Source organism: Dendropsophus ebraccatus, chromosome 6 (genome assembly GCF_027789765.1).
Source record: "Dendropsophus ebraccatus isolate aDenEbr1 chromosome 6, aDenEbr1.pat, whole genome shotgun sequence".
NCBI classification, from domain to species: domain Eukaryota; kingdom Metazoa; phylum Chordata; class Amphibia; order Anura; family Hylidae; genus Dendropsophus; species Dendropsophus ebraccatus.
Window position 1 is genome coordinate 49,662,761 of NC_091459.1, and position 25,805 is coordinate 49,688,565.

At 39.7% G+C, this 25,805-nt stretch overlaps 1 protein-coding gene across 5 annotated transcripts in view; it reads left to right on the top strand.

Annotated features, from left to right (window-relative positions):
* The window catches only part of LAMA2 (laminin subunit alpha 2), a 524,271-nt gene that overhangs the window by 375,354 nt on the left and 123,112 nt on the right, over positions 1–25,805 (top strand). For all 5 annotated transcript variants that reach the window (XM_069974947.1, XM_069974948.1, XM_069974950.1 and 2 more), the window contains 3 exons: positions 2,027–2,138; positions 17,124–17,286; positions 20,944–21,154. In XM_069974947.1, coding sequence (XP_069831048.1) covers positions 2,027–2,138; positions 17,124–17,286; positions 20,944–21,154 — 486 coding nt within the window. The remainder of the gene's footprint in view (positions 1–2,026; positions 2,139–17,123; positions 17,287–20,943; positions 21,155–25,805) is intronic.

The window sequence follows — 25,805 nt, forward strand, 5'->3', positions numbered from 1 at the left end:
AGGTTTGTAAAGTACTTCTATTAAATATGTCAAATCTTCCAGTACTTATCAGCTGCTTCATGTCCTGCTGGAAGTGGTGTATAATAACACAGTGCTCTCTGCTGCCACCTCTGTACATTAATAGCATGGCATCAGGGGCCAGTTGCATTATATATATGATACCCGCCACCGGAGGTAACTCTCATTCTGACCATTTAACCCCTAGATGTAAAAGTCAATAGCAAAGACTACTCAGTCTCCTGATTACTATCCCCTACCCCCATATGCTGTCGAGACATCTATAGATGTAGATATAGATTTATATAGATATAGATGTATCCATATTTACCTTATCTGTAATTTGTTTAAGGACTCCAATTTCTCATGCTCACATGGGTCACCAAGTCATGTTGTTGTAAAAAGCTGGTAATCTTACATAACATTTCAGGATATGTTGAGTATCCAGATTAGAGAGAGTATAGAGAGATAAAGAGAAATCAGGAAGGACGTATTTGTGTGGCCCTTATCTTTTGAAACCCATTAGGATCGTCAGAGCATAGAGAGTCAGTGGACACTCACCTGGTATTTTCCCAACTTTTCAGAGTGTCGACACAAACTATGGTGATGGGTAACATTCAATAGCAAAAAGATAAAACATGTCAGGTCGGAGATATGAGTGAGCGCTGATCAGACCCACAGCCACTGTCCCAGCCTACTTGCCAGTCTTGAACTAGGCTACAAATGACAACTGGGAAACCAAGCCCAGGTCGGGAACAGAGTTAGTACTGAAATACAAAAACATAGAACAAAGCCGAAGTCAGGGAACAAGATAAAGGTCAGGGAAAACATTGGAGATACATTGAGCACAAGGGCAGCTTGTGTAAGGGTATGTTCACACTGAAAAACAGGCGGAAATTCTGAGCGGAACCTCTGCCACGGACTCGGAATTCCGCCTGCCTCAGTGTCTCAATGTGATGTATAATGCACCTCCACTTTGCGCAGCTTTCCGCTCAAAAAATTAACATGTCAATTCTTTGAGTGGAGAGCGGAGGCATACATATACTAGTCCACGGCGAGGGGTTACTCTCTGAATTTCCGCCTGTTTTCCTTAGTGTGAACGTACCCTTACACATCAGAACCTAAAACTATCACAGCCAAAGCTGAATGATCCAAGGAGATTTATATTGAGTGCCCGGACACCGCCACCACAGCTGATTGATGCAGCCTCCTGGCACTCCGATTGGTTCATGTGACACCCTCCCTGCACAGTGTGGCTGTATGCCTGTCCCTTAGGCATACAGCCTGCAGAACATTGCTCCTTGCAGGCTAAAGGCTGAGCAGGCAAGTACGTTCTGACAAGAAGTTTCCCAACTTTTTATATAAAGTTAAATATGGATAGCTTGATGATGAAAATCCACTTTGAATAGCACAACTACAATTTCATTATTGCAATGTTGTGAATGCTATAGCAATATTGCTATTTATTGCTTAGATTCCAGAAGCTGAAGGAAACATAACTCTGTAATCTATGATCTGGCAATGGCTTACATAGGAAGAATAAATGTTTAAGTTCAAATTCGCATATTGATTGAGAAAATCTTTCCAGAGAGAGTCTTACCGCAATGAGCTACTCGTTCCTGCAAAAACATGCCTGAGGGAGAAAGCTTTTAGACAATGTTAGATAGATTTCGATCAATGGACAAATTAAACTTAATTCCATCTGTTTCCTCTTTCAGACTGTATCTGCTTAGTACTTTAAATAATCTTTCAATAGCTCCCTTTACATTTTTTCCCTCCTTTTTACCAAGCACACTTATCTGGAATTGCAGTAGACTTAATGGGAAGTTAATGCAATTTATTTGTTAACCTGTGCATCATATTTAATTTCCAGTTGATATGATCAATAATGTATTGATTTCTTTCCACTGTAAAGTAAAGTATATATCCAAAGCGAGGTCATCTGAGAAATTCCTTTTAAAATACACTTTGCAGCTACTGAAAAACCTATTACAGCAATTGGTTTTCTTTTCTCTTAAATGAATGACAGGCGGCTAAAGTATCTGCAGATGGGGAACAGACTGGAAAGGATGCCGAAAGGACAAATGAAAGGGCAAAACAACTGGAGGATTTCGCAAAGGACACCCTACAGACTGCAAAGGGTAAATTCATTGCATTAAATATTTTAATGGAGTATATTGGCTGCACAATACAGAAAATGGTACAAAAGCACAGAACGGTAAAAAAAAAAAAGCTCTATATTCTAGAAGATGCTATAAGTATATACAGCTACATTTTTATAATTTTAGAACATATCTTATATGGGGTATCTGGAGAGCAGAAAGGATTCTACCTTGTCTACTCTCCGTCTCTCTACTAAGTCTGTTCTTCTGTCTGTCCATCCACGCTGATACTTCTGCAGAAGAAAGGGGAGGGCGGGAGCATGTTGCTGGAGGTGATCAATAGTTGCCCGATGTTATGTATGTTGCAATGACACTGGCAGCTATTGGACAATGTGTGCGGGCATGGTTGCACCCACAGTGCCCTCAGCATACCCGGCCCCCTCTCATCTCAGGCGGCTAGCAGAGTGCTGGAGAGTAGGTAGGACATTTTGGCTTTGGCTGTCCAGGCATGATGGGACTTGTAGCTTTAAAACAGCTGGAGAGCCTGAGTTTGACATCCCTGACATAGAACAATGCTTTTCTTCTATAGAACAAATAGTAAAAGAGGCATCTGATGTGCAGAAAGCTGTAACACCTTCTTACTCACTTTTTATTCTGGGTATACTGTAGTTGTGACCTGATTGTGAATTTAGTTTCTGCGGCCTCCTCCGCCGCCTTTCTCAAGGTATGCTTGAGAAAGGCGGCGGAGGCCGCAGAAACGTCGCATCAGACTCACCTTGCTGTGTTGCACTGTTTACTGCTGTTTTTGGATATGAAATAAATCACAACGTTTGAATTCTAAGCTGTGCTGTGGGGAATTGCTTGCTATATACAACGGGCTCCTGGTCAAAGCCGTCCCTGCTGGCACTTGGATCCACTACTGGTATAGTGCTACCTATATACTGTGATATCTATCTATCTATCTATCTATCTATCTATCTATCTATCTATCTATCTATCTATCTATCTATCTATCTATCACATTACAGGAAGAGATATAAGAGGAAAATGATCACATGTCCTTCATGCACCAGCATCTTCTCAGTCCCGCCCCCTCATGACATCACCACAGGTCCTTAATCCACAAGAATCCTCTCCAGTTCTCAGCCCCGCCCCTTTATGACGTCACCACAGGTCCTTCCTCATCGCTCTGCAGGCTGTCTGCAAAAGAAATAGCTTTTGCAGACAGCATTAAGCCTCTGAGACCTCAGTGGGCCCCTGCCAGTGTGGGCCCATGAGCCACTGCCCCCCCTGCACCCCCCAAATTTCACTTATGGGTGGCATCCAACATCTGTAGCCATGGGGTATCAAACACTGAGCGTTTGGGTTTTGAAGAACTTTGTTTCGCAGGTCTGCTCAATACTCATCCTTAGCCATCATCCATTGTCCCACTAGGGTGGCTCTTGTCCATCTAGTGCCTTATTGAACCTATGTTTGTGTCATTTATATATTTTTTTTTACCCTCCTGTGGAACAGTCTACCACAGGATCTGGTCACAGCAAAAACAGTAGAGGGCTTCAAAACAGGGCTAGACAAGTTCTTAGACCAAAATAATATAGATGCATATGTATAGAACATATCACCCCTCCCCCTTCCATGTATCCATCCCCTCCTTGGTTGAACTTGATGGACATGTGTCTTTTTTCAACCGTATTAACTATGTAACTATGTTTTATACTGTAAATACATTTGTACCCTGGTATGGCTGGGCACTAAAGAGTTAATATGTGCATGCATAAACAGGTTTATTTGATCTTCGTTATCATAAAATATATTTAAATATCTCAGAAAAATGTCTAAGTGAGGTTTAGGCACCGCATAAACACAAGTTATATTCACTTAATGTGCAGAAGATACAGTATGCTTGGGCTGCTGAAGCAGTACTCAGTTTTAAAGTTTTTAGTGTAATATATAAATCTGCTTTGAAGAAAAGCAGACTATTTTATATGTTGTTTATCTATGCATTTTGAAATTTTGGCGAACTGCTATCCTATAAAATCAGAAAGAACACCATAACCTTTTTGTCATGTCACCAGCTGTGTAGCGGGATATGTTGTTATGGTAACATACACTTATGATAGACAGTGAATGGCAGGTAAGGGATTCAGAAAGTTGAAGAGTTTTTAGATTTAGCTTAATCTGTAACTCTGTATTTTAGACAAAGACAAGAGCAAAAGAGGATAAAAATATTCTCAAGGCAGTATTTAAAATATACTGCCTATATATCGATCAATACTACGTTTAGTTGCAGCTCTGTACCCTTTTATTGTGTTATGGTTGTAGAAGTAATTTACAGCTGAAATTGACAGTGTTTTGTCTTTTATTTAATGTTCTAATTTTCATCTCTTTGCAAGGGTGTTACTGTATAAGACTATGTTCACACTACGTATGAGACCAGCCATTCCGTGACCCAGCCGGGTCATGTAACAGCGCACCGGCCAGATGATCTTTAGGGCTGAGAGCATATACTATGTGCTGGAGCATATACTATGTGTATACGCTCCGGCCAGCATTCCATAGAGGCCAGGTAGCGTACAATATATTTTCCTATTAATCATGGCCGTTGTTGCAATCGCTGTTGCCGTACTTTTACAATTACATACGTTGTGTGAACATGGCCTAATGTTAGAAAGTCACAAGTACTCCATATGAATGAGACGTCCGTTATTACCGCAATGTAATTGACTTCAATACAATGCATTGAATTTATTGAAATGACTGACGTCCAATACACACAGTGTATAAAATAACGGACATTGTCTGCATGGACGTCAAAACAATGATCATTTCAATTATTTTCACCCATCTATTGTAAACAGCGGACGTTATTTTTTTACACACATTTTTTTTTCTTTTTTCATCGTACTTTTACCATTTGTATTATTAAATTTAATGGATTTTCAGTTAAAGACACATCCAAAGAGCAATTAGTCAACCAAAACTAGAATAATCTACCAACAGAAAAACAGCAAAATGACAAATATAATTTTAACACCAAAATGATGGACGTCATTTTAAATGGACAGGATAAAAACATTGTGTGAACGTAGCCATACAGAGAGTTATCCTTTGAACGCAGTTTAAAGTCTGTAATTTCTGATTGTGATGCCACCTCTTAAGAAATCCACTTTAACTCATTCGACAACACATAGATATGACAGTTACTTGTATTTACTCTTGCTCTGTTGTAATTTACAAGATGAGGATTACTATGGATACAGGTCATGTTTCAATTTCTTACTGGTACCGCCATTTGTAGATATGATTAGAGATGAGCACAACTCAAGCACGCTTGAGTCCAATCATTCAGCACTTGAATAACGGTGGCTGAAGAAGTTGGATGCAGCCCTAGGGAGTCCAACTTCTTCAGCCACCGGTTTTCAAATGCTGAATGATCAGATTCCAGCATGCATGAGTTGCACTCATTTCTAAATATAATCTCTTCTTCCTCTACTCTCAGCACATAATCTCATTCAGTCTATGATGGACTTTGGCCAGGCCATGCCAAATTAGTTCACTTTACAGCTAAATCCTGGATTTGTAATATTTCAGAAGTGTGAAAGAGACCATAGAACCTATGGGACTGTACTTTGCAGATCCACAATTACAGGCAAAATCAGCATTATTCCTATGGCTTTTTCTTTCTTTCACCGATGACCAGTATGCTACGTATCTTAAATCCAGACTCTTGATTTATCTTGCAGTAGATCCCTCTGTCACTTCCCTGGGGAACAAAAAACATGGTTATGTGGCTGCATCTGAACCCCATCTAGAGGCATTGCAGTGCCATGCTACTGGTACTCCACCATCAAGGCAGATTCCATCACATAATGTCTTCATTCTTCTGCAGGAATCCTCTTCTGAAGCATTGTTGGAATGTGATGTTCATGACTCACCAGTAAAATAGATTTTGGGCGCTCACGCTACAACCGCATGCAAATATTTATGGTCAGGCCAGTGGACTCCAGTTCTACCAATCCAATTTGGCATTTATGGCTTATGCTGTTAGAAGTAACTTTACATTTTGTCTAACTTCACCACAACTTGGCCAAAAAGTGCACAGACACATGATTTTATTAGGATATGGGACAGTTTTCAAACTGATTGTTAACGTTTATGCAGTTTTTAGGTAATAGATCTATTATAATAAAGTTATTGCTAGTGTTAAGTGAGCAGATGAACTTTACCACCGCTGAATTCGGATGCAGGCGCATCCGTGTGCGCCCGCATCAGAGATCCCCACTGCACACAATTGAGCGTGCGGCCGGAGCCTCACACTCCATTGTGTGAACTGACAGGGTTTTCTTAGGCTGCTATTCATTAAATAGCAGCCGCAGAAAACTGACAAGTCAGTTTCTTGCGGCGCCACTAGTATACACTCCGTACGGAACTGCACACTCCATTGTGTGAACTGACAGGGTTTTCTGCGGCTGCTATTCATTGAATAGCGGTCGCAGAAAACTGACATGTCAGTTTCTTGCGGCGCCACTAGTATACACTCCGGCCGGGATTCCCTCAGCCCTCAGCACAACGTAAATTCCAAAGTAATCACAGCCGTTGTTGCAACGCCCATAATTAGTAGGGAACTTACTTTGTGGAAACATAGCCTAAGAGTGCTCAAAGCTCAACTGAGCATCTTGTGGTGCTCGTTTTAATAAGAGAGCTCATTGAAAGGCTTATGAGAGCAGGGTACCAGTAGTTTTGGAGCATGACAATACCACTAAGTATGATTAGGCAGGGGAGCAAAATAAATGGCTCTTCCCACCCTCGTACTACTAGGCTGCTGCTGGATATCCCCCCCCCCCCTTACATTTAGCAGTAATCTATGTGGAAACATGGTTGTAAATGTTTAGTTCCCTTGTGGCATAAGGTAAATAAAGCATTAAACAGCACCCATAATAATTAATAGGACATGTACCACTAAGTAACATAAACAATAATTCTAGTGCAAATTATCTTGCTAGCATGAACAATACCATGATACCCAACGAGAGAACGGCTAGCTATGCAAAAAGAGTGCACACAGATCAAGGCTATGTTCACACACCATCAAAATGACTGCTGAATGGTTGTCATTTTACTGCAAGTAACAGCGATTATTATAAAAACAATGGACATTGTTATAAATTAACAGCCATTATTTGCCATTAAATTATGGCCGTCCAATAAAAATTGCAGTCATTTTGACTGTGTGTGTGTGTGTGTGTGTGTGAACATAGCCTAAAGGTGTCAAAATAGAAGTACCAATGTACATATATATTAACAAAACACAACAATCACTAAGCTCAGTGAGATCAGTAAAAAAAATAATTTTCACTTATTTAGGAGTCTCTACTTTTGCCCCCTACAAAAATTGAATATGCAAAGAAGGGGTCCTTGGAGCCTCAGTTGTGAGTCTCAAAACACAGGAATAGTTACATATCCCTCTCTGCAGAGAAGGAAGCCTTTTACCAAGGGGTGCCTCCCAGTGGGGAGAACACCAAACCATGCCGATACGTAGCCCCTTCTGCCACTCTGTTGAGAGCATTGGGACATAAATAGGGAAACACCAGGGTGGCCCCTTTAAGTCAAAGCCTAACTCTGTTGTGAGAGTAATGACATAAGACAAGGGTTACCAAGGCTAGGGATCCATCCAGAGACAGCTGTTTCGGGGTATTTGCCCCTCATCAGTGTGGAGTAGGATTCTGGCTACTAGGGGCAATGAAAAATAGATCAACAAAACACAACAATCACTGAGCTTAGGGAGATCAGTGAAAAAAATCTTCACTCATTGCCCCCTACAAAATTTGAATATACAAAGAAAGGGTCCGTGGAGCCTCAGTTGTAGTCTCAAAACACGGGAATAGCCAGATACCACTCTCTCCCGAGAAGGAATCCTGTTGCCAAGGGGTGCCTTCCAGTAGGGAGAACACCAAATCACCCTGATCCATAGCCCCTATACATATATAAATGCATCCTACATATACAAAACAAGACAATAAGTTAATAAATTTAGGCGTAATATTCCTACAAACTACAAGTGCTAACAGAAGTATTAAAGCTAAAAATGTGCAAATTGGTCCCATAACCAATGGGCTGTCAGTATAATGCATTGATGTACAGGGTCCTCCAGAATGAGATATTCTCTTCATATTTAATGACTGCTATGTCTAATAGATGAGAGTCTTGAACCTTCTTCTAATAATGTATTCTTTTCTTTAATAAAATATTTTCTTATAATAAATCCTAAAGTTTAACATAAGTTCATTCCCAATGATGATTCTAAAATATAACAGTTTCTTCTTTTTGCAGCTATGTTTTTAAATAGATACACGCAAAAGAAGAAATAGATTAACAATAGCTTTATTTAACTTCAGACAATGGCTATTACAGTATAGCTATTATATTACAAAAATTTCCTAAGAGCTTTAAGCAGCCATAGATTAAGCAGTCTATCCTGGCAGTCAATCCTGGAATCTTTAACTTAGTTCAAGGATTTGGCTTTCAAGGCAAGATCAAAGAAACAGAGCATAGATTTGGATTTCAGCTGAATCCTGAATTAAGCTTCACACAAAGATATGTAGTTTAATCTACTTTTAAACAGATAAGCCCTTTAAATGCATTGTTTTTGTGATGGCGTGTATGCTTCGCTGGTCACACTGTGGAACAGTTCCTGCAGAATACAACAGAAATATGTGGCTGCCTAACTTATTCATATTGTAATTATAAAAATCTGTCTTTTTAACTTTCCCTTTGTTTTGGCAGTTGTTAAAAAACATTGCAAATAAGGAAAGAAAAGAAAGCTGAACATGTCTCTGTTTCAAAGAGAATAATGTGCCAGGAAAGCAGAATTCATGGTGTTATATACAAGAGAGATGGAGGACACCCACACCTTTTAGAACAAGGATATTATTACATATTTACCGACACAATATTTAGAGCACTGTAATTACTCTTCTACCTGAAAGTGGTATACCAACTGGCAACATGTATTCAAGTGATATATGATGAATTGTTGGAAAACAAAATTCCAATGATAACTAGAACACAGTAGGTCACATAACAAATCCACTTAACCTCTTGGGTGCCAGACTGAGCAGGGTTGAGTTGAGGATTAAGTGGGGTTGCATAGGACAATCACTTAACCCCTTGGGTGCCAGACTGAACATTCTTGCCTCCAAGGGGTTAAGTGTTAGGAGGAGGTTATACTTACCTTCCTGGGCTCCCGGCGGGTTGCATAATCTATTTTCATCTGCAATCAGCAGCTGAGGCAGGACACTATTACAGCCATAATTGGCTGTAATGGTGTATAACACCCCACCCCCACCATCCATTGCCCCAACAGAGCAGTCTGGTCCCCAGGGGGTTAACTTAACCAGACCCTTGCTTAACTGTTTTTCAGGTGAAACAGACACCCTCCCCTCTGCTGAGTAGGTTGAACCATATTAAATGATTGAGTCTTTCATTGACTTGGGTTGTTACTCGAGTCCAGCAGTCGAGCATTTTATTGCTCGTTGAACACTAATACAGATGAATTGATGAATGAAAGGGCTTGAATGTTTCAATATATACCACATTCTTTGTACCCTGAAAATAAAACATATATCAGTATAAAACAGACCAGGGAGACTAGGTTTAGTATATTGAACTCTATATTATACTCTTGATGCACAGAATAGCTGAAATTAATAGCTGCCTAAAACACCTGCCTCCTATACAGATCCAGTGTTTGTCCAAGGCAAGTTGTAAAGTTCCCAGCATTAGCTATCTAACTTTGAAAAATGCCCTTTTCGCCACACTTTAAGCAATGACTTGTCACTGGTAAGGCTAGGTTTACAATGTGACAATGCAGTATAACTTGGCTATACATTGGCATTCCATCTCAACAGGGATGCTGATATATATCACAATGCCTGCAGTAGGCCATATTTACTTTAATGGTCCCAATGTAGTCAGCTATTGACAAAACTATGTAACTGAATATGTAACGCAGTGTAGATCTCTCTGTAAACAGTGACATATCATCATAAAATGGAGGGGCAGTTTTTAGAGTGCAGTGGCACAATATTTTGGCCAGGCAATCGATTTACTTAGGAGAAGTCAATGATTGTTTTACATTTTACAGCTAGGTATATTGCTGTACAGTATCTCTCTTAGTGTCCAACTGGATCGCAATGACTTGCCTATTGGTTGGTATAGGGTCAATAGTATAAAGTTTGTTCACCTAAAATCACCTCTAAAAATTGAAAAACTCAACAGCAGATGGCTAGAATACCCCACAATAGTTTGGCATGCAGTATTCTATTGATTAACATTCTGCTAGGGGCTAACCTTTCTATTACTATTTTTTTTTTTTTTTTTTCAGAGCTACATTAGGCAATATTATTTCTTGCCCTTTTAAAAATGTATAGAAAGAAAAGGTGAAAATGAATATTTTTACATGGGTAAAATCAAGGCCTCTGCCTATCAAACAAGGACATTGGAACTCTGCCAAATACTATATCCCTAGTGTACATAGGCCTTGAGATTATCTCGGTTTTCATGTTAAAAGAATGCAAATGAAGGTTTTGGAATTCACAATAATACAAGAGTTCAAAATTTCCTGAAAATAACCAGAAAGGTACTGATATTTCTTACATTAATATCAAATAAAAGTATTTTTTAAATAGTCCACTTAAGGCTTCCCATACAGAAAAATTATATATTTTTTTTTAGAAATAAAACCTGGTCATGAAAGTGAAATATCACAAACTGTGATGCAAGCTTAAAATGTGTCCAAAGATATCTTTACGAAAAATAAAATGCATATGCTGCACATATTGTATTTCTTACATATTTGTTAACATATAACCACCCCATCTTTTTGTGGTAGACAGAGGAGGGGGGTACATATTTTATCAAAACACAAACATGCTTCCAGCTACTTTCAGGCAATAACAGAGGAAATGTTTTGATAGTTTACTGCAATATGTATAGTAGGTATTACACTGAATTCTACGAGCCATCAAACAATCGCATTGTAAAGTTTGGGGAGCAGGCCGCGGACAGTGATTGGCTGGGGGTGGCCAGTCAGCTTAGACAGGCTGCTCTGAAGCGCGCGGTGTCAGGGCGCCAGGAGAAGACCAAGAGCGGAGACAGGTAGGACAAGGTTTAACTGTTTTGGCAAGGGCTGTACAGACTTTGCTAAATATGTCCGTGCAGCCCTTGCTAAATGATTATCTAGCTGTGTAATAGGCCCAGTAAACGAGCTCCGATCTAGCAGTTCGGCGCTCATTTACAATATTAATCGGGCCTTTATCGGCCTATGTAATAGGACCCCTAGTGTATAGCAGTGTCAGGGTCCAAAAACCAGTGTCCTAATAAGGACCACAATACGTGTCTTTTACTGATCTTTAGCCAACAACCGACTTGTAACAGGCAGACGATAGATAAGTTGGACATTGACTCTTATAAAGCAAATCAAAACATTGACCCTTCCCAACACGGTTTACTGTGAATACCCAAAACGGTTCATCAGGGGATTTTTGGTCAGATTCACACTACTATTTAAAGTCCGTGATATGGCACAGGACAGTATTATAAACTGAACTAGTGATAAAAGCCAATAAAGAAATACAGAAGTATAGATGAATTAATGTATCTCATAGATAGGCACAAGCAAGTAACCAGAATATCCCAAAAACCTAAGGACGACCACACAACGTCTGTTTTTGGCCATTCGAAAGCCATTTTTTTATGGTTGTTATTTTGGGCCAAAATACTGGCCATTATTTCAAAACTGCTGTTATTTGTGCCGTCAAAAAAACAGCTGTCAGTACTGGATACTTGAGCAGGTACTGTGTGCTGTTTAGGTGCTTGGTAAAAAAAAGATTGTTGAAAGGCTTCCGCTGGAGAATCCGCTGGAGTTTATCCGCACGGATTTTGTAGTGTGAACGGGCTCTAAGGCTGTGGAAAAGCAGGTCATTCACACTGCCTTAAAGTGTACCTTCTGCAGCAGCGGCGAGATTCCCTGCCTATCTGGAAGGTCAGGTATCTATGGCATCTGAGATGCTAGTCCATATCCATGAAGAACCGACCTTTCAGATCAGTTCCAGATCAGCAGAGGATCCTGCCGCTAATCCAGAAGGCCTGATCATGACAGGTACAGGGGGCGGGGGAGTAGCAGGGAGCACCTTCCTTCCTTCCTTCCTTCCTTGCCAATTAACATCTGAGGCAGGACTGCAGACAATGATTGGTTGAGCTGATTCCACTGCAGTCCCATCAATCAGCAGCTGCAGTCCCACCTCAGATAAAACATAAAAGATCGAAGCGGTAAGTATAATTTCTTCACTCCCCTCCCCACCAACAGAGCACAATCTGTCACTTTTAGATTAACCTGGTACCTAGTTAGATACTCAAGTGACCCATTTATTTCAATGGGGCTTGTTACTCAAATCGATTACTCGAATGAAAAAAGAACTCGAGTATTTTGATACTCGCTCATCTCTAATTGTGTGGTTGTCACCATACAGTGATAGCACAATTACTCTTCAGAGTTAATCTCTATGTGACATGAGGAAAAAACACTGATACAGTATTGGTAAATGTTGATACTAGTCCAAGTTATACCATCTGCCACAAAGTAACATGCTAAAGACAAGTATGAAAATGGCTCATTTAAAGAATAACTGTCATGTTTTTTTTTTAATTGCTGAAATCAGTAGTATAAGCGATTTTAAAAAACTCTGTAATAGGTTTCATCAGCCAAAAAAGCCTCCTTCTGTACTCAAGAAGCAATCTCCCAGCCTCCCCCCCTGACTTCTTATCTGTGCATTATCAGGCAAACACGTCTTCATTACAGAGAAGCCAGTGAAGACGGGTTCTGCTCTCTCCTTTGTAAGCCTATGAAGGGGGGAGGGGCTGAGGGAGAGCAGGAAGAGGTGACATGAAGGTCATCTGTTTGTAGACTGTCTGGGCACCTAAAACGCTGGATTCAGCTTTCAGAAAGGTCAGTGCTTATCTAGGAACTTACTGAGAGAAGATTGCAGGGTGTTGTGCTTTGCAGAACTGCTCTGTGCTCAGTCACTCCTAACAGCCCCTCCCCTCTTCATAGCCACATAATGGAGACAGAAATCCTGCTTCATTTGATGTGAGGGGGGAGGCTGGGAGATTGCTTTTTCAGTACAGAAGGAAACTCTTTTAGTACATAAAACCTATTACAGAGTTTCTTAAAATCGCTTGTACTGTTGATATTTAATGTTTTCAGAAAAATGACCCTGAAATGACAGTTATGCTTTAAGCCTCTCACTGTGCCCCTAAAGCATTATAGATGGAGAGGTGTGATGTCTCCCCGGCAGCATGTGTGGATACCTATGAATGAGCCTGCCCCAGTACACAGTAGTATATGTCAACACATATACTTTATACAGTATATATACACATATACTATATACAGTACAGACATGTTGTGCACCCAGCCTAATGTGCTTCAGAAAGTTCATTAGAGGTATTCCAGCACTTTAAATATTCTTAAACCTTCTGAAAAATATTCTTAATAATTTAAGACTTCTGACTTTCTACCCATAAACCTTGCGTTCTGCAATCTGCTTCCCAAGCACCTAGCATTTTCTATTCCATTAATTTTCGGATAAGGCTCTTAAAATAAAATTAGAAGTAAATATCTTGCAGTATGACTCTGTATGTACATGTTTGTGATATTCCGATTTTCGTTTCATCGGTGAGCTTTTACGGCCTTCCTAAACCTAAACAAATAAATGCACTCCTTGGATGCTGGCCTTTTATGCTGTCCATTATTCTTCCCACTGCAGTGAAAAGAGGAATCTAGGAGGATTTAAAGTAAAAGCTTTCGCTAAGTGTAATAATTCTAATGCAGGTTTGAATAAATACAGTCACAAAATGAGCCTGAAATTGCTTCGTTGTGTACGGCCAAGAATAACTGTTTTATTGTCCTGTTTTAGTACTGCCTCAGTTTTGTATAAAAGGCCCCGGGATTGCTGCAATTGCCAGCAGTCATTTACTAAATATTTTTATTTCTTTGACATTTATAGCTCTTGGTAAGCTTGTTCTTAAACATGGCGTATTGATATTCCCGCTAATCCTAATGATTTCATTCCAAAAGGCCAATAGTATAAAGAAAGTCTTTAGAATCAAACAGTACGGCAAATCTCTTTGTAAATCTGTTCTTGTCCAATTTATTTTTAACAATTTCGTCCAGGTACGTGTGATCAGGCTAGAAATTAATGGAGTCACACAACTGTTATAACAACGAATCTGATGAAAACAATGTAAGATAAAGTAGAGGTGACAGAAAGCATGTTACTATTTAGAGGCACTGAGTGCACTAATCGCAGTTCCTCAATAGAATGTTATTATCAGAATTGACCCTATTTGCCATGGGAACTCTCAAATGGCATACATGGCTACACAGGGTTTTTATATACCTAGTGTTTGCCTAGCTGATCTCTTAGTATCCTGCAATCTCTCAATGACCACTAGATTACAGCATCTCATCAGTCTCATATTTTGCCTCTACATTCACATTTAAACAGTTTCAATGAATACATGTAATTGTATGTCAGTACAGTTATGGACAATTCAAGCGCTCTTTGATTACAGTCCATGCACGGAAGATGTGATCAGAATCCCTGACCTCCTGACACCATAATGATGCATGATGCCGGGAGGTCCATAATGCAACTGTTTAAAGGGAAACTAACAGAAGGTTTGTGTGTACAAACCTGCTGATAGTTCCTGATAGCCATCTCTCACCTCCCTTACCTCCTACCCACCTACCGTCGCTGGTCTTCTCATCCTTTTAAGTGTCAATGTTTTTGTCCTAGTCAATGCTATAAAAAAAAATGCAAATTCACTCATTAGGAGCACTGGGGGTGTTCCTCTGCCCTAGAATATGTGTCAGTAGGCATGAGCATCGGAGGCGGGAGACGGGCTGAACAAATACCCCCAGTGCTCCTAACTTGCAAATTTGCTATTTGTATAGCATTGACAATCCTGAAAACAGAAAAACTTAAGAGCATGAGAAGAGCAGCAACAGTAAGAGGAGTTCAGCGGCTATTGGGAATGCACTAACCTGCAGAAATCTTCTCTTTAAATCTGAGCAGTACTGACACGTTGTGTAAATTTAAGCAGTTGTAGAGCTTCCAGCATCATAATAATACATGATTCCGGGAGGTCCATGGTACATCTTGTAACACCTAAAGGCTATATTCCCACTTTGGGAGCAAACTTAGCCATCTCATCATATACATGAATATGATCTTTTTTAGCGGCTGCCAATTGAATGAGATGACCACCTTTGCCCGATATGTTTCCGAAGTGGGAACATAGCCAGATAATGCAAAGGAGATATAACTGATCAACCACAATGTATAATTAATAAATGCAACATCATGGATATTCCTGAAAGCAGATAAACATGTAAAAACAATGTATTTTTGTCCCTAACTTATTATGTGTTGGAAGCCCAGTGGCAGTTGACAGATGGAGGCACATTCAAACAATTGAAATCTAATCCTAAGCACAAGATTCAACTAAGACTAAGGGCCCTATTACATGGAGTAATAATCATCAGGCCAATTTGGCCGATTATCGCTCTGTGTAATAGAGATAATGATCAGCTGATGAAACAATCATTGGTTGATCATTGGTTTTGCTTTGGACATAAAATCGTCGGGCACCAACCGCGCATTGCTAAGTGTAATAGCAATGCGTGGCCGACGACTAAAGATTGACTAAACACCTGATACCTTACCTCTCCCCCGCTCCCAGTCTTCTCTCCTGTGCTCCACAGCTTCCTGGTCCCGGCGGCTGCAGCGTTTGAGTGGCATGTCAGCTGACAGGCCACTCGGACCCTGCTGCCGCCCGGATCGGCTATAGACCTGTTTTTTTCTTGTCTTATTTTCATCACATACAGTAGTTCTCAGGGGAAATTGTCTGTCTATACTTTATCTACATGAATAATGATCTGATATCCACTTATAACTATCCACTTGTAACTGTTCAATCTTAATAAACATTTCATGCACAGAAATATAACTGAATAAATGTACATGTATAAAACATACTTTAATCTAAAGTCCATCTTGCTGACAAAAATATATTGCCAGATTGGATTACATCAGCAGTTGGAGAGTATAAATTGTGGACTGTTCCCTCATCTGTGGATCATTAAAGGCCTCATTCTTAATTAATGCTGCTTACGGATATTCTGGAACTGGGACACAGCAGAATCCAGTTCTTGGTACAGTTATGTTATCCAATTAAATAACAAAATAATTTATAGTTTACTAACAAGCTTAGGTTTAAACTGTGTTCCTCTGTGGAGTATGCACAGTTTTTTTCAACCTTTGGATTCAGAAAGTTTTTATTTAATTTCCCACCATAAGCTATATTGAAACTTTTAAGTATCGTCTTTACAATTTCCAATATATAGTAACAAATAATAAGGGAGATTCATTAATACTGTTGCATCCAATTTTGGAACCTTGTCACTTCTAGGCTGTATAAAAATTAGGGCAAATAACAACTGTTATTTAAGAAGTATTTGGCTTAAAAATAAGTTTTCATATGTTGCTTCCCATGGTGAGACTAACAATTCACTCTATACTTATTATTATCTATTCAGCCTCCTTACCCAATTTTAGCCACTGGAGAGAGCAGAGTACAAAACGTTGCTCTTTCCGGTGGCTCCATAAAGAATGAATGTAGTGGTGTGTCACACCTGCAGCTCTGTTCAAACAAGGTAGCCTGGGGGAGGGGGAGTAGAGCGATCTGAATAATTATGAATAAATTAAGTACTAATTGGTGCTTAATTCATTGGTACCTTTGTCTTTCGGCCGGCAGATTGAACTAACATGTGCACTGTCCAAGAAAATGCATTGTTTTTCTATCTGTTCCTTTCAAATAATCGATGTTAAACTTGTTCTGCACTCTTATCTCTTGTGGTACAGTAATGCATTCTCTATCATCTAACTTTTATACCACCTGCAGACATATATGACAAAGCTGTAAAGTTGAACGAAACCTTGGGTATACAAAACAAAACACTGGACAAAAGTTTCCAAGAGCTACAAAGGGATGTTGACAGGATGATGGCTGAGCTCAAGAGAAGAATGTTTAAGAACCAGGAAAAAGCAGCTGCAGATGAGTTAAAGTAAGTGAAATAATCATTGTACCTTAAAGGGGTACTCTGGTGATTTTTTTTTCTTTCCAATCAACTGGTGTCAGACAGTTATATAGTTTTGTAATTTACTTCTATTTAAAATTCTCAAGTCTTCCAGTACTTATCAGCCGCTGTATGTCCTTCAGGAAGTGGTGTATTCTTTCCAGTCTGACACAGTGCTCTCTGCTGCCACCTCTGTCCGTGTCAGTTCATGTCATTAGTGATAACTAGCAATTTACTAACGATTTGGACGTTTTACAACGTTTTTATCATTGTCATTGGCTGATCGTTGATATAGGTTAGGACCTATATTTGTCGGGCACCGACCGCGCACCGCTACGTTGAATAGCGGTGCGCGGACGGCGATTGACGATATACATTACCTATGCAGGGCACAGGGCTCCTCTTCTTCTACTTCTCCCAGGTCCCGCGCGCTCCTCCAGCATCAGGGTGGCCAGTCTCAGCTGAGGCCGCTCAGCCAATCACTCAGGCCGCTCAGCCAGTCACTGGCCATGGCTGTCCCGGACAGTGATTGGCTGAGTGGCCTGTCAGCCGAGACAGGCCGCCCTGATGCTGAAGGAGTGCACGGGACCTGGGAGAAGCAGGAGAAGAGGAGCCCTGCACCATGCATAGGTAATGTATACTAGTTAAGCTAGGGCTGCAAGGACATCAGTAGCAATATCTCTGCATCCCTTGTTTAACGATAATCGGGCCGTGGAATAGGCCCAGTAAACGAGCGCCGATCTAGCAGATCGGCGCTCGTTTATCGAGCCCCATCGGCCCGTGGAATACCACCCTAAGGGCATGTAAACGTTATACCTATTGTGCCAGTTGCCCAGTAAAAGGCAAGTGTACCTATTGTGCCAGTGTCCCAGTAAAAGGCACATGATACCTACTGTGCCAGTTGCTCAGTAAAAGGCAAGTGATAGCTATTGTTCTAGTAGCCCAGTAAAAGGCACGTGTAGCTATTGTTCCAGTAGCCTAGTAAAAGGCACGTGTAGCTATTGTTCCAGTAGCCTAGTAAAAGGCACGTCATACATACTGTCCCAGTAATGTTCGTACAGCATGATGAGTGATACGCGGAAAATAACGGGACGCTCTACGGGCGCACATTGGAATCATGTATGTAACGCTGCGCAAGAAATGCGAAGGAAATGTTGCCGTAAACATTCGTAAAGTGTTTGCAAATATTTTTTCATTCGCAACTGCGTTATACTGCGATTTTGGGGTGTTGGGTGCAGCCAGGCATGCTCCCTCTGATGTCACAGTGTCATTCCGGAGGTGTTGGCATTGTTTAGGGAGGTTTCATGGGGGACTTGGTGACCTCCAAGTGGTTGAATTTGGATTTCCAAGTGCCGAGAATTTTTTTCGCATAGACTATAATGGGATCGAATATTCGTTTGAATAGTCGAATCTCGCCGCCTATTCGATTTGAATTCTCGAAAGTCAAATATTTCACTGCTCGCTCATCTCTAGTCGTTACAGCAATTTTTTTTAGCGATAACCTCTCTGTGTAATAGGAGCTTTAGTAGTGATTTCTCATTATCTGAATATTAAGAATTTTTTTTAACATTTGTTGAAAATGAAATCCAAAATGGCAGATCAGTTTCTTTTTTTCAAGAACGTTACCTTTTTTTTACGGTTTTTACTACTTCATATCTCTACCGTACTATGTTAAATTATTAAACCTTCCTGAATTTATTTAAGATAAACTGGTCCTAGAGAATCTTTCTATACCTTATGGAGCACATGGTGTGAAATGATTCATAACAAATGTATCTTGGACTTTTGTGTTTGGGAAATGTAAATACAATTTCAGACTTCTCTGAACCATTCACCTTGTGCCAACATGTATATTTATAAATCTCAACGCCTACATGTGTCTGGAGGTCATATAAAATGGTATAGAAATATTAGAAAACTAATGAAATTACTTTAACTAGAGTGGGATGAACGATGAGCAAATATCATGTGTTTCATGCACTCCATTCAATGCCATGTATGGGAAGAGTCCTTCAATGCAACCAAAATACTATTAACAGACAGGAGTACATTTGAGGCTATGTTCACACACTGTTGTAAATGAAAATTGCATTGAAGTTTATGAAGAACGGACGGAAATAACTGACAACAGCCGAGAAGAAGGGCCGTTGTGTAAATTGAAAACAAGGGCTGTTATTTTCATAAAAAGTATGTTGTGCCTAAAGGGGTACTCTGGCACAAGTATTTTTCTTTCAAATTAACTGATGCCAGAAAGTGCTAGAGATTTGTAATTTATTTCTATTAAAAAATCCCCAGTCTTTCAGTACTTTTCAGATGCTGGATCCTGCAGAAAGGGGTGTATTTTTTCCAGCCTGGACAGCAGGAGAGGTTTTTCTATGGGGATTTGCTACTGCTCTCCTGACTTGGACAGAGGTGGCAGCAGAGAGCACTGTGACATACTGGAAAGAAAACACCACTTTCTGCAGGACATACAGCAGCTGATAAGTACTGGAAGACTTGAGATATTTATTATTTATAGTAGTAAATTACAAATCTATATATAGTAAAACATATACTATATAACAAACCAGTTGATTTGAAAGTTTTTTTTTTCTTTTTTACCAGAGCACTTCTTTTAAGACTTAAAATTAACAATTTTAATGATATAAACGTATCTTGAATTTTTGTGTTTAGGATATTCAAAATTATTAGTAAATCAAGCATGCTCAATTGAGCATAGTGCTCCATGCTTTACCGAGCACCTTGTGGTTCTTGGAAGCCCATGTAAAGGGGGTCAACTGGCCATACACCTTTAATAACTGACAGCCAAATGGTCATTCAGCTGTCAATAATATATCCAGCAGAAGACTATTTCATTTTTTTTTTGTTCTAATTTTATCCCTTGAAGGGATGGCTCAACAATATATACAAAAATGTAATAGGTTTCTGCAAGACAGATTAGAACTCTGTCGGGATGCCAACAATTGCCAGCTTACTGCAAGAATTCTAATGTGTCTTGCAGAAATCTATTACATGTTTTTGTTCTAATTTTTGCATATTTAGTTTACACATCCCTTCAAGAGACGTAATATACAGAAACTAGAGCAAAAAAAAATGTAAATGGTGAACCAGGCACCCTTCGCTCTGCAAAGCAGGGGCACCTGGTTAAATGCTCGAGTCTCCTCTTGCGGCTTGTTACCCGAGTTGAACACTTTAAATGCTTGCTCAACACAAAAATTACACATTTTTATGTTCTTCACAAAGTGCTAATAGTTGATTGTACAAATCTGGGAATAAAAAAGCATGTCTTTCTTTACTAGATGAACATTTATATCTAGAGGCCATTTTAAAATGATATAGAAAATATAATTTCTTGACGTCAATGAACTAGAGTGGGATGAATGATGCCGCCAAGAAATCTTATATTGTGTTTTGTGCGTTGTATTTTGCTAGTGCCCAATATTAAAAAAAAAAAAATCCACAACATAACCCAAATACTCAGAACAGAATAGAGTTATATATCTTTGTAAATAAAACTGCTTTAGGTATCATCCGAGGTGTTATAAATCAGTATGTCGGCTATTGAACAGTATATGGATTTTGGGAAAAGAGATACAGGTCTATTATTGTCACTTCCACATTTTTTATCTGCCGTTTTTATTGCAGGGCAGCAGAAGGTCTTCTCAATAGAGTGAAGAAGCTATTTCAGGAACCTCATAACAAAACTAATGACTTAAATCTCGAGCTAAAGGACAAGTTAAGTCACTTTCAAGACAAACTGGAAGATATCTTGAACATGCTAGTGGAGGCCCAGGGGAAAATAAAAGAATCCAACCACCTTTCAGCTATCAATAAACACAATATGACTGCTCTGGAGGTAATTGTCTATATTAATATTGGCAAACAAAATGTTCTCATTAATATTTTATGTAGAAAGAAATTCATTTCACAGTAGTCTCGGGATAATGTTCAAATAGGTAACGCTTGACTGCAGCCTGTCTTACATACTTACAGTTCTACACCAGTATGCCCAATTACTCTTTGCTGATTTTGCATACACAGATATACAAGCTGGTATGTGTTAGAAAAGTAATTACACACAATCAGCAGTGGTTATTAGCTGTCACACATACTCTGCCTGAACTGCACGCTCTCTATTTATTGTAATTGCAAATCCTCATTATACTGTGCATATCTTACCGAATGGTTTGGTGCACATTTAACTTATGTAAAGATAAAGACTCCACTTTTGAAATATGCAAATATATTGATAAGCCCATTTTTAGATTATACATAGACCTGTTTGTTAATATACAGCCCGAGGCTATGTTCCCACAGAGTATTTTTGTTCAGTATTTTGCAAACAAAACCAGGAGTAGATTGAAAACACAGAAAGACTATGTCCACACACTGTTAAAATTGAGTGGATGGTTGCTAGCAGTTATTATTTCAAAACAATGGCCGTTTTTTTTTAAATAACAGTAATTATTTACCGTTAAATGACGTCAATCCACTAAATTTCAACAGTGTGTGAACATAGCCTTTCTGCATTTTCAATTCACTCCTGGTTTTGGTTGAAAAATACAGAACAAAATACTGAGCAAAAATACTGTGTGTAAATATAACCCAAGGCTATGTTCATAAAATGATTGAGGAGAAAATACAGCTATATTTTGATAATTATAGCCATAGAAAATAATAATAATTCCTTTTTGTTTACAGCTGTAATTATTGAAATACAGCTTTATTTTCACCTCAAAATCCCTGAAACTTTGGTGGTCTAATGACAACCTACTAGGCTAGACTCAAACTAGGTGTTTTGGCATATGGTGTTGGTGTTTTTTGAAGGGAAGGCAGGGAAGTCCGGCAAGGTTAGGAGAAGGTGGGCACCTCTTAATAAATCCAGAGGGGTAAATAGGGGTGAGGCCGATTCGGCCGATTATCGCTCCGTGAAATAGAGACAATGATCAGCTCATGACAATAATCACGGGCTGTTGGTTTAGTTTTGGACCTAAAATCATCGGGTGCCAGGCCACTCAGAGGCTGCAGCCGCCAGGACTGGGAAGCTGCAGAGCACAGGAGAGAAGACCGGGAGCGGGGAGAGGCAAGGTAACAGGTGTTTGGGCAATCGTTAGCCGTCGCCCACGCATCGCTATTACATGTAGTAATGCGCGGCCGACGGCTAATGATTTCCCAAACACCTGTTACCTTGCCTCTCTTCGCTCCCGGTCTTCTCTCCTGTGCTCTGCAGCTTCCCAGTCCTGGCGGCTGAAGCGTCTGAGTGGCCTGTCAATTGACAGGCTGCTCAGTCAATTGCAAGCCGCGACGGCCCCGTCCTGTGATTGGCTCAGACACTGCTGCTGCTGCGATCGGGAAGCTGCAGAGCACAGGAGAGAAGACTGGGAGTGGAGAGAGGTAAGGTAACAGTTGTTTAGGGAAGGGCTACATGGAAATCACTAACATTGTCCATGCAGCCCTTACTGCTAGAGATGAGCGAACTTTTCAAAAGTTTGTTCGGACCCGACTTTCGGATTTTTTTAAAAGTTCGGTTCGACCAAATTTCAGATTTCTTTAGATTTCATAGTTTAAAGCATTTATATGATACAGGGCTAATGTATTTGGTTGAATTTAGGGCTCTACATGTCAGTAACATCATTATCTTTTCAATATCTCAAAGTCAGTTTTTTTTTTCTTTTTAGACTTCAATATTCACCATTACACGGTCTATGCAGGAAATTCACTATTACAGGGTCTATGCAGGAAAAAGGTCACACATGCAGTGAAGGAGCAGCAGTAATCATTGGAGGCCAGTGGAGGTCCAGCAATAGTCATTTGAGGCCAGTACAGGAGCAGCAGTAGTCAACATGGAGGCCACTATAGCACTTGGATATCTGTAGAGCACTTTTTTTAGAGTTTTATTCTACAGACATGCACGAAGTATATATTTGCGTCTTAGGAAAACGCCTATGTCATATACACTCTCGCAAGGGTGCCACAATAGTACTTGGATATCTGTATAGCACGTTTTTGTTCTGTGCACCCTTTGCTCTCCTATGCCTAATCTATCTACCTATCTTTCACCCTCTCTATTTTTTTCTCTTAATCACTATATGTTTCTCCTCTCCGCTTTCCTAATAATCTTTTTGTCTTTGCTTTTGTACAATATCATCTCAGTACAGCAGCGTGCAGCAGCAGCGTTTTGTCACTGATGAGCTGTGTGCACTGGTAACAGTCTCCTTCCTCTCTCTGTGCAGGACTGCCTCATGCGGTCCTCATGTGACCGCTCCTCTTAAAGCTATACCAACGTCACACAGGGGGTGGGCTAGTGCAACATCCCTGCTGATTGGATGTGTTCCGGGCATCATGGAGCGCTTTTCCCGCCCAAAACACTTCCTGCTTTCTAAAATGGCAGCTGCCAAAATTCGGAGCAGACTTCCAAAAATCCAAATCTGATCGGACTCAGACTTTTTGGAAAATCCGTCTCGGATCCCATACCGGCCGAACCAGTTAGCTCAGCTCTACTTACTGCCCGATTATCGGGCCGTGTAATAGTTTCAGTAAACAAGCGCCAATCGAGCAAATTGGCGCACATTCACTGAAATGATGGGGCCGTAAACAGCTAGTGTAACAGGACCCTTACTAACAGCAGCCCAAACTACATGTTGATTTTAAGAATGAACTACCTTGTTCTCTTTGCTCTGTAGTTTTAGTATCAGCGATGTAATTCATTGAACGCGTGCTACCGGAGCTCTAATGTGTCTTGCACTAAAGCATTACATTTTTTCTGTTCTAATTTTTCTATATTTTGTTTACACATCCCTTCCTTTATCCTTACCAACTTTTTGGCTAATTAAAGGAGACTTGCACTATGCTTGAGCACTATGCTTGTTCAACATTGTATTTACTACACAAGATAGAATCTAATTGTGTACATTATAAAATACATTGCCAGACTGAAGTACCAAGGCAGATTAACTAATTCTGCCACAAAGAAGCTTGGAAAAACACTAGCTACAAACAGGAGATAAATATTGCCCGCAGCTGTCATCTTAGACAATGCCTAAGTACTATATGGCAATAGAGCAAAATCAATCTTTGCAGGGTGACACACTGCTCTTGGTAGAAAAGGGTTAAAGAAGTAAAGATGCTTCACATATAGGAACTTTTTAGCACTTACTGGAAAAATAAGATGAAGTTTTATACTATTTGTTCTGGGTGTAAGAAATGGATAGTAGCCTGAAGCAAATATATCTCTCATGGTGACAAACAGAATAAATAATAATAATAACCAAGTGCAAGCTTTCCTAGATTTTTTTCATGGCCTAAATTCCATTGAATATATTGGGACAAACTGGGAAGTGAAAATCTGATTGAAGGTTGATACAATGCACAATTTTAGTTTCTTAAGTAAACAGATACAGAAGTATTATATGTATAATATTAAAGGGAACCTGTCACAATCTGCATCAACTTCTAGAGCAGAAGGAGCTAAGCAGATTGATACATAGTGTTGTGGAAAAGTAACAATGCAGATGGCCCTACGTACTGATTGACTGATACCTGTATATTTTTGTTTATTTTGTATATTTCGGGGGGTTTCTGTCTGTTTTCTGCATTTTTTTCTCTCACCTGACTTCCTAGACCATAATCATGTTTCTACTGTAACTCAATGAGAAACCAAAACTTAAAGGACCAAGGCAATGGCACCAAGGCAATGCTATCTAATCTATCTACAGTACATCATACTATAGAGCAGGAAGAGCTGAGCAGATTGATATTTAAATTTTAATTTGAAACATCACAGATTTCAATCAATAATTTAAAAGTTATACCGAATCTTTTCCCATAAAGATCTGTTCAGTTTTTTCTGCTCTATAACATGATGTTTATAGCTAAGGTAGCATTTTTAGGGGTACCCCAGCCACTTTTCTATTGTGCTGGGGCTGCATAGAACATAAACATGCTATTCTGACCTAACTGCACTCCCCCAGGGTCTTTCTGTGGTGTCCTTGATTGTTAGGGCCTTAATCAGCATGACCTTTCATCTTCTAACTTGGAGGTCCGAAGATCTTTAAATTAGTGGCTTTGAATTGCCATATACTGTATAAGCCACATATTTTAATGTGCAAAAGCTTACAGTTTCCACAAATTTTACTTCTAAATATATGACTAGAGATAAGCAAACTTTTTAAAAGTTTGGTTTAGTGGATCTGCTGAAGTCCCCTCCCCATAGAGAACCACGAGGACTATTGATTTCTGCAAATAAAAAAATAAAACGACAGTGACACTTTGAACATGCAATGATTGTTATTATAATTCATTTTTAGGGTGCCCTTTGTTCCAGAATGCTATAAATACAATAAGGGGTTAAACTACATATTATAACACAAACTTAATGCATATTTACAAATGTTTTCTTACACATCCAAGGATCTTTAGCACACGTAAGGTTTTTGAAGTGCTGACATGTCACCGTTTTCTAGGGATATACTGTGTGTTTCCTTTACATCGACTAACATCTCTCCCAT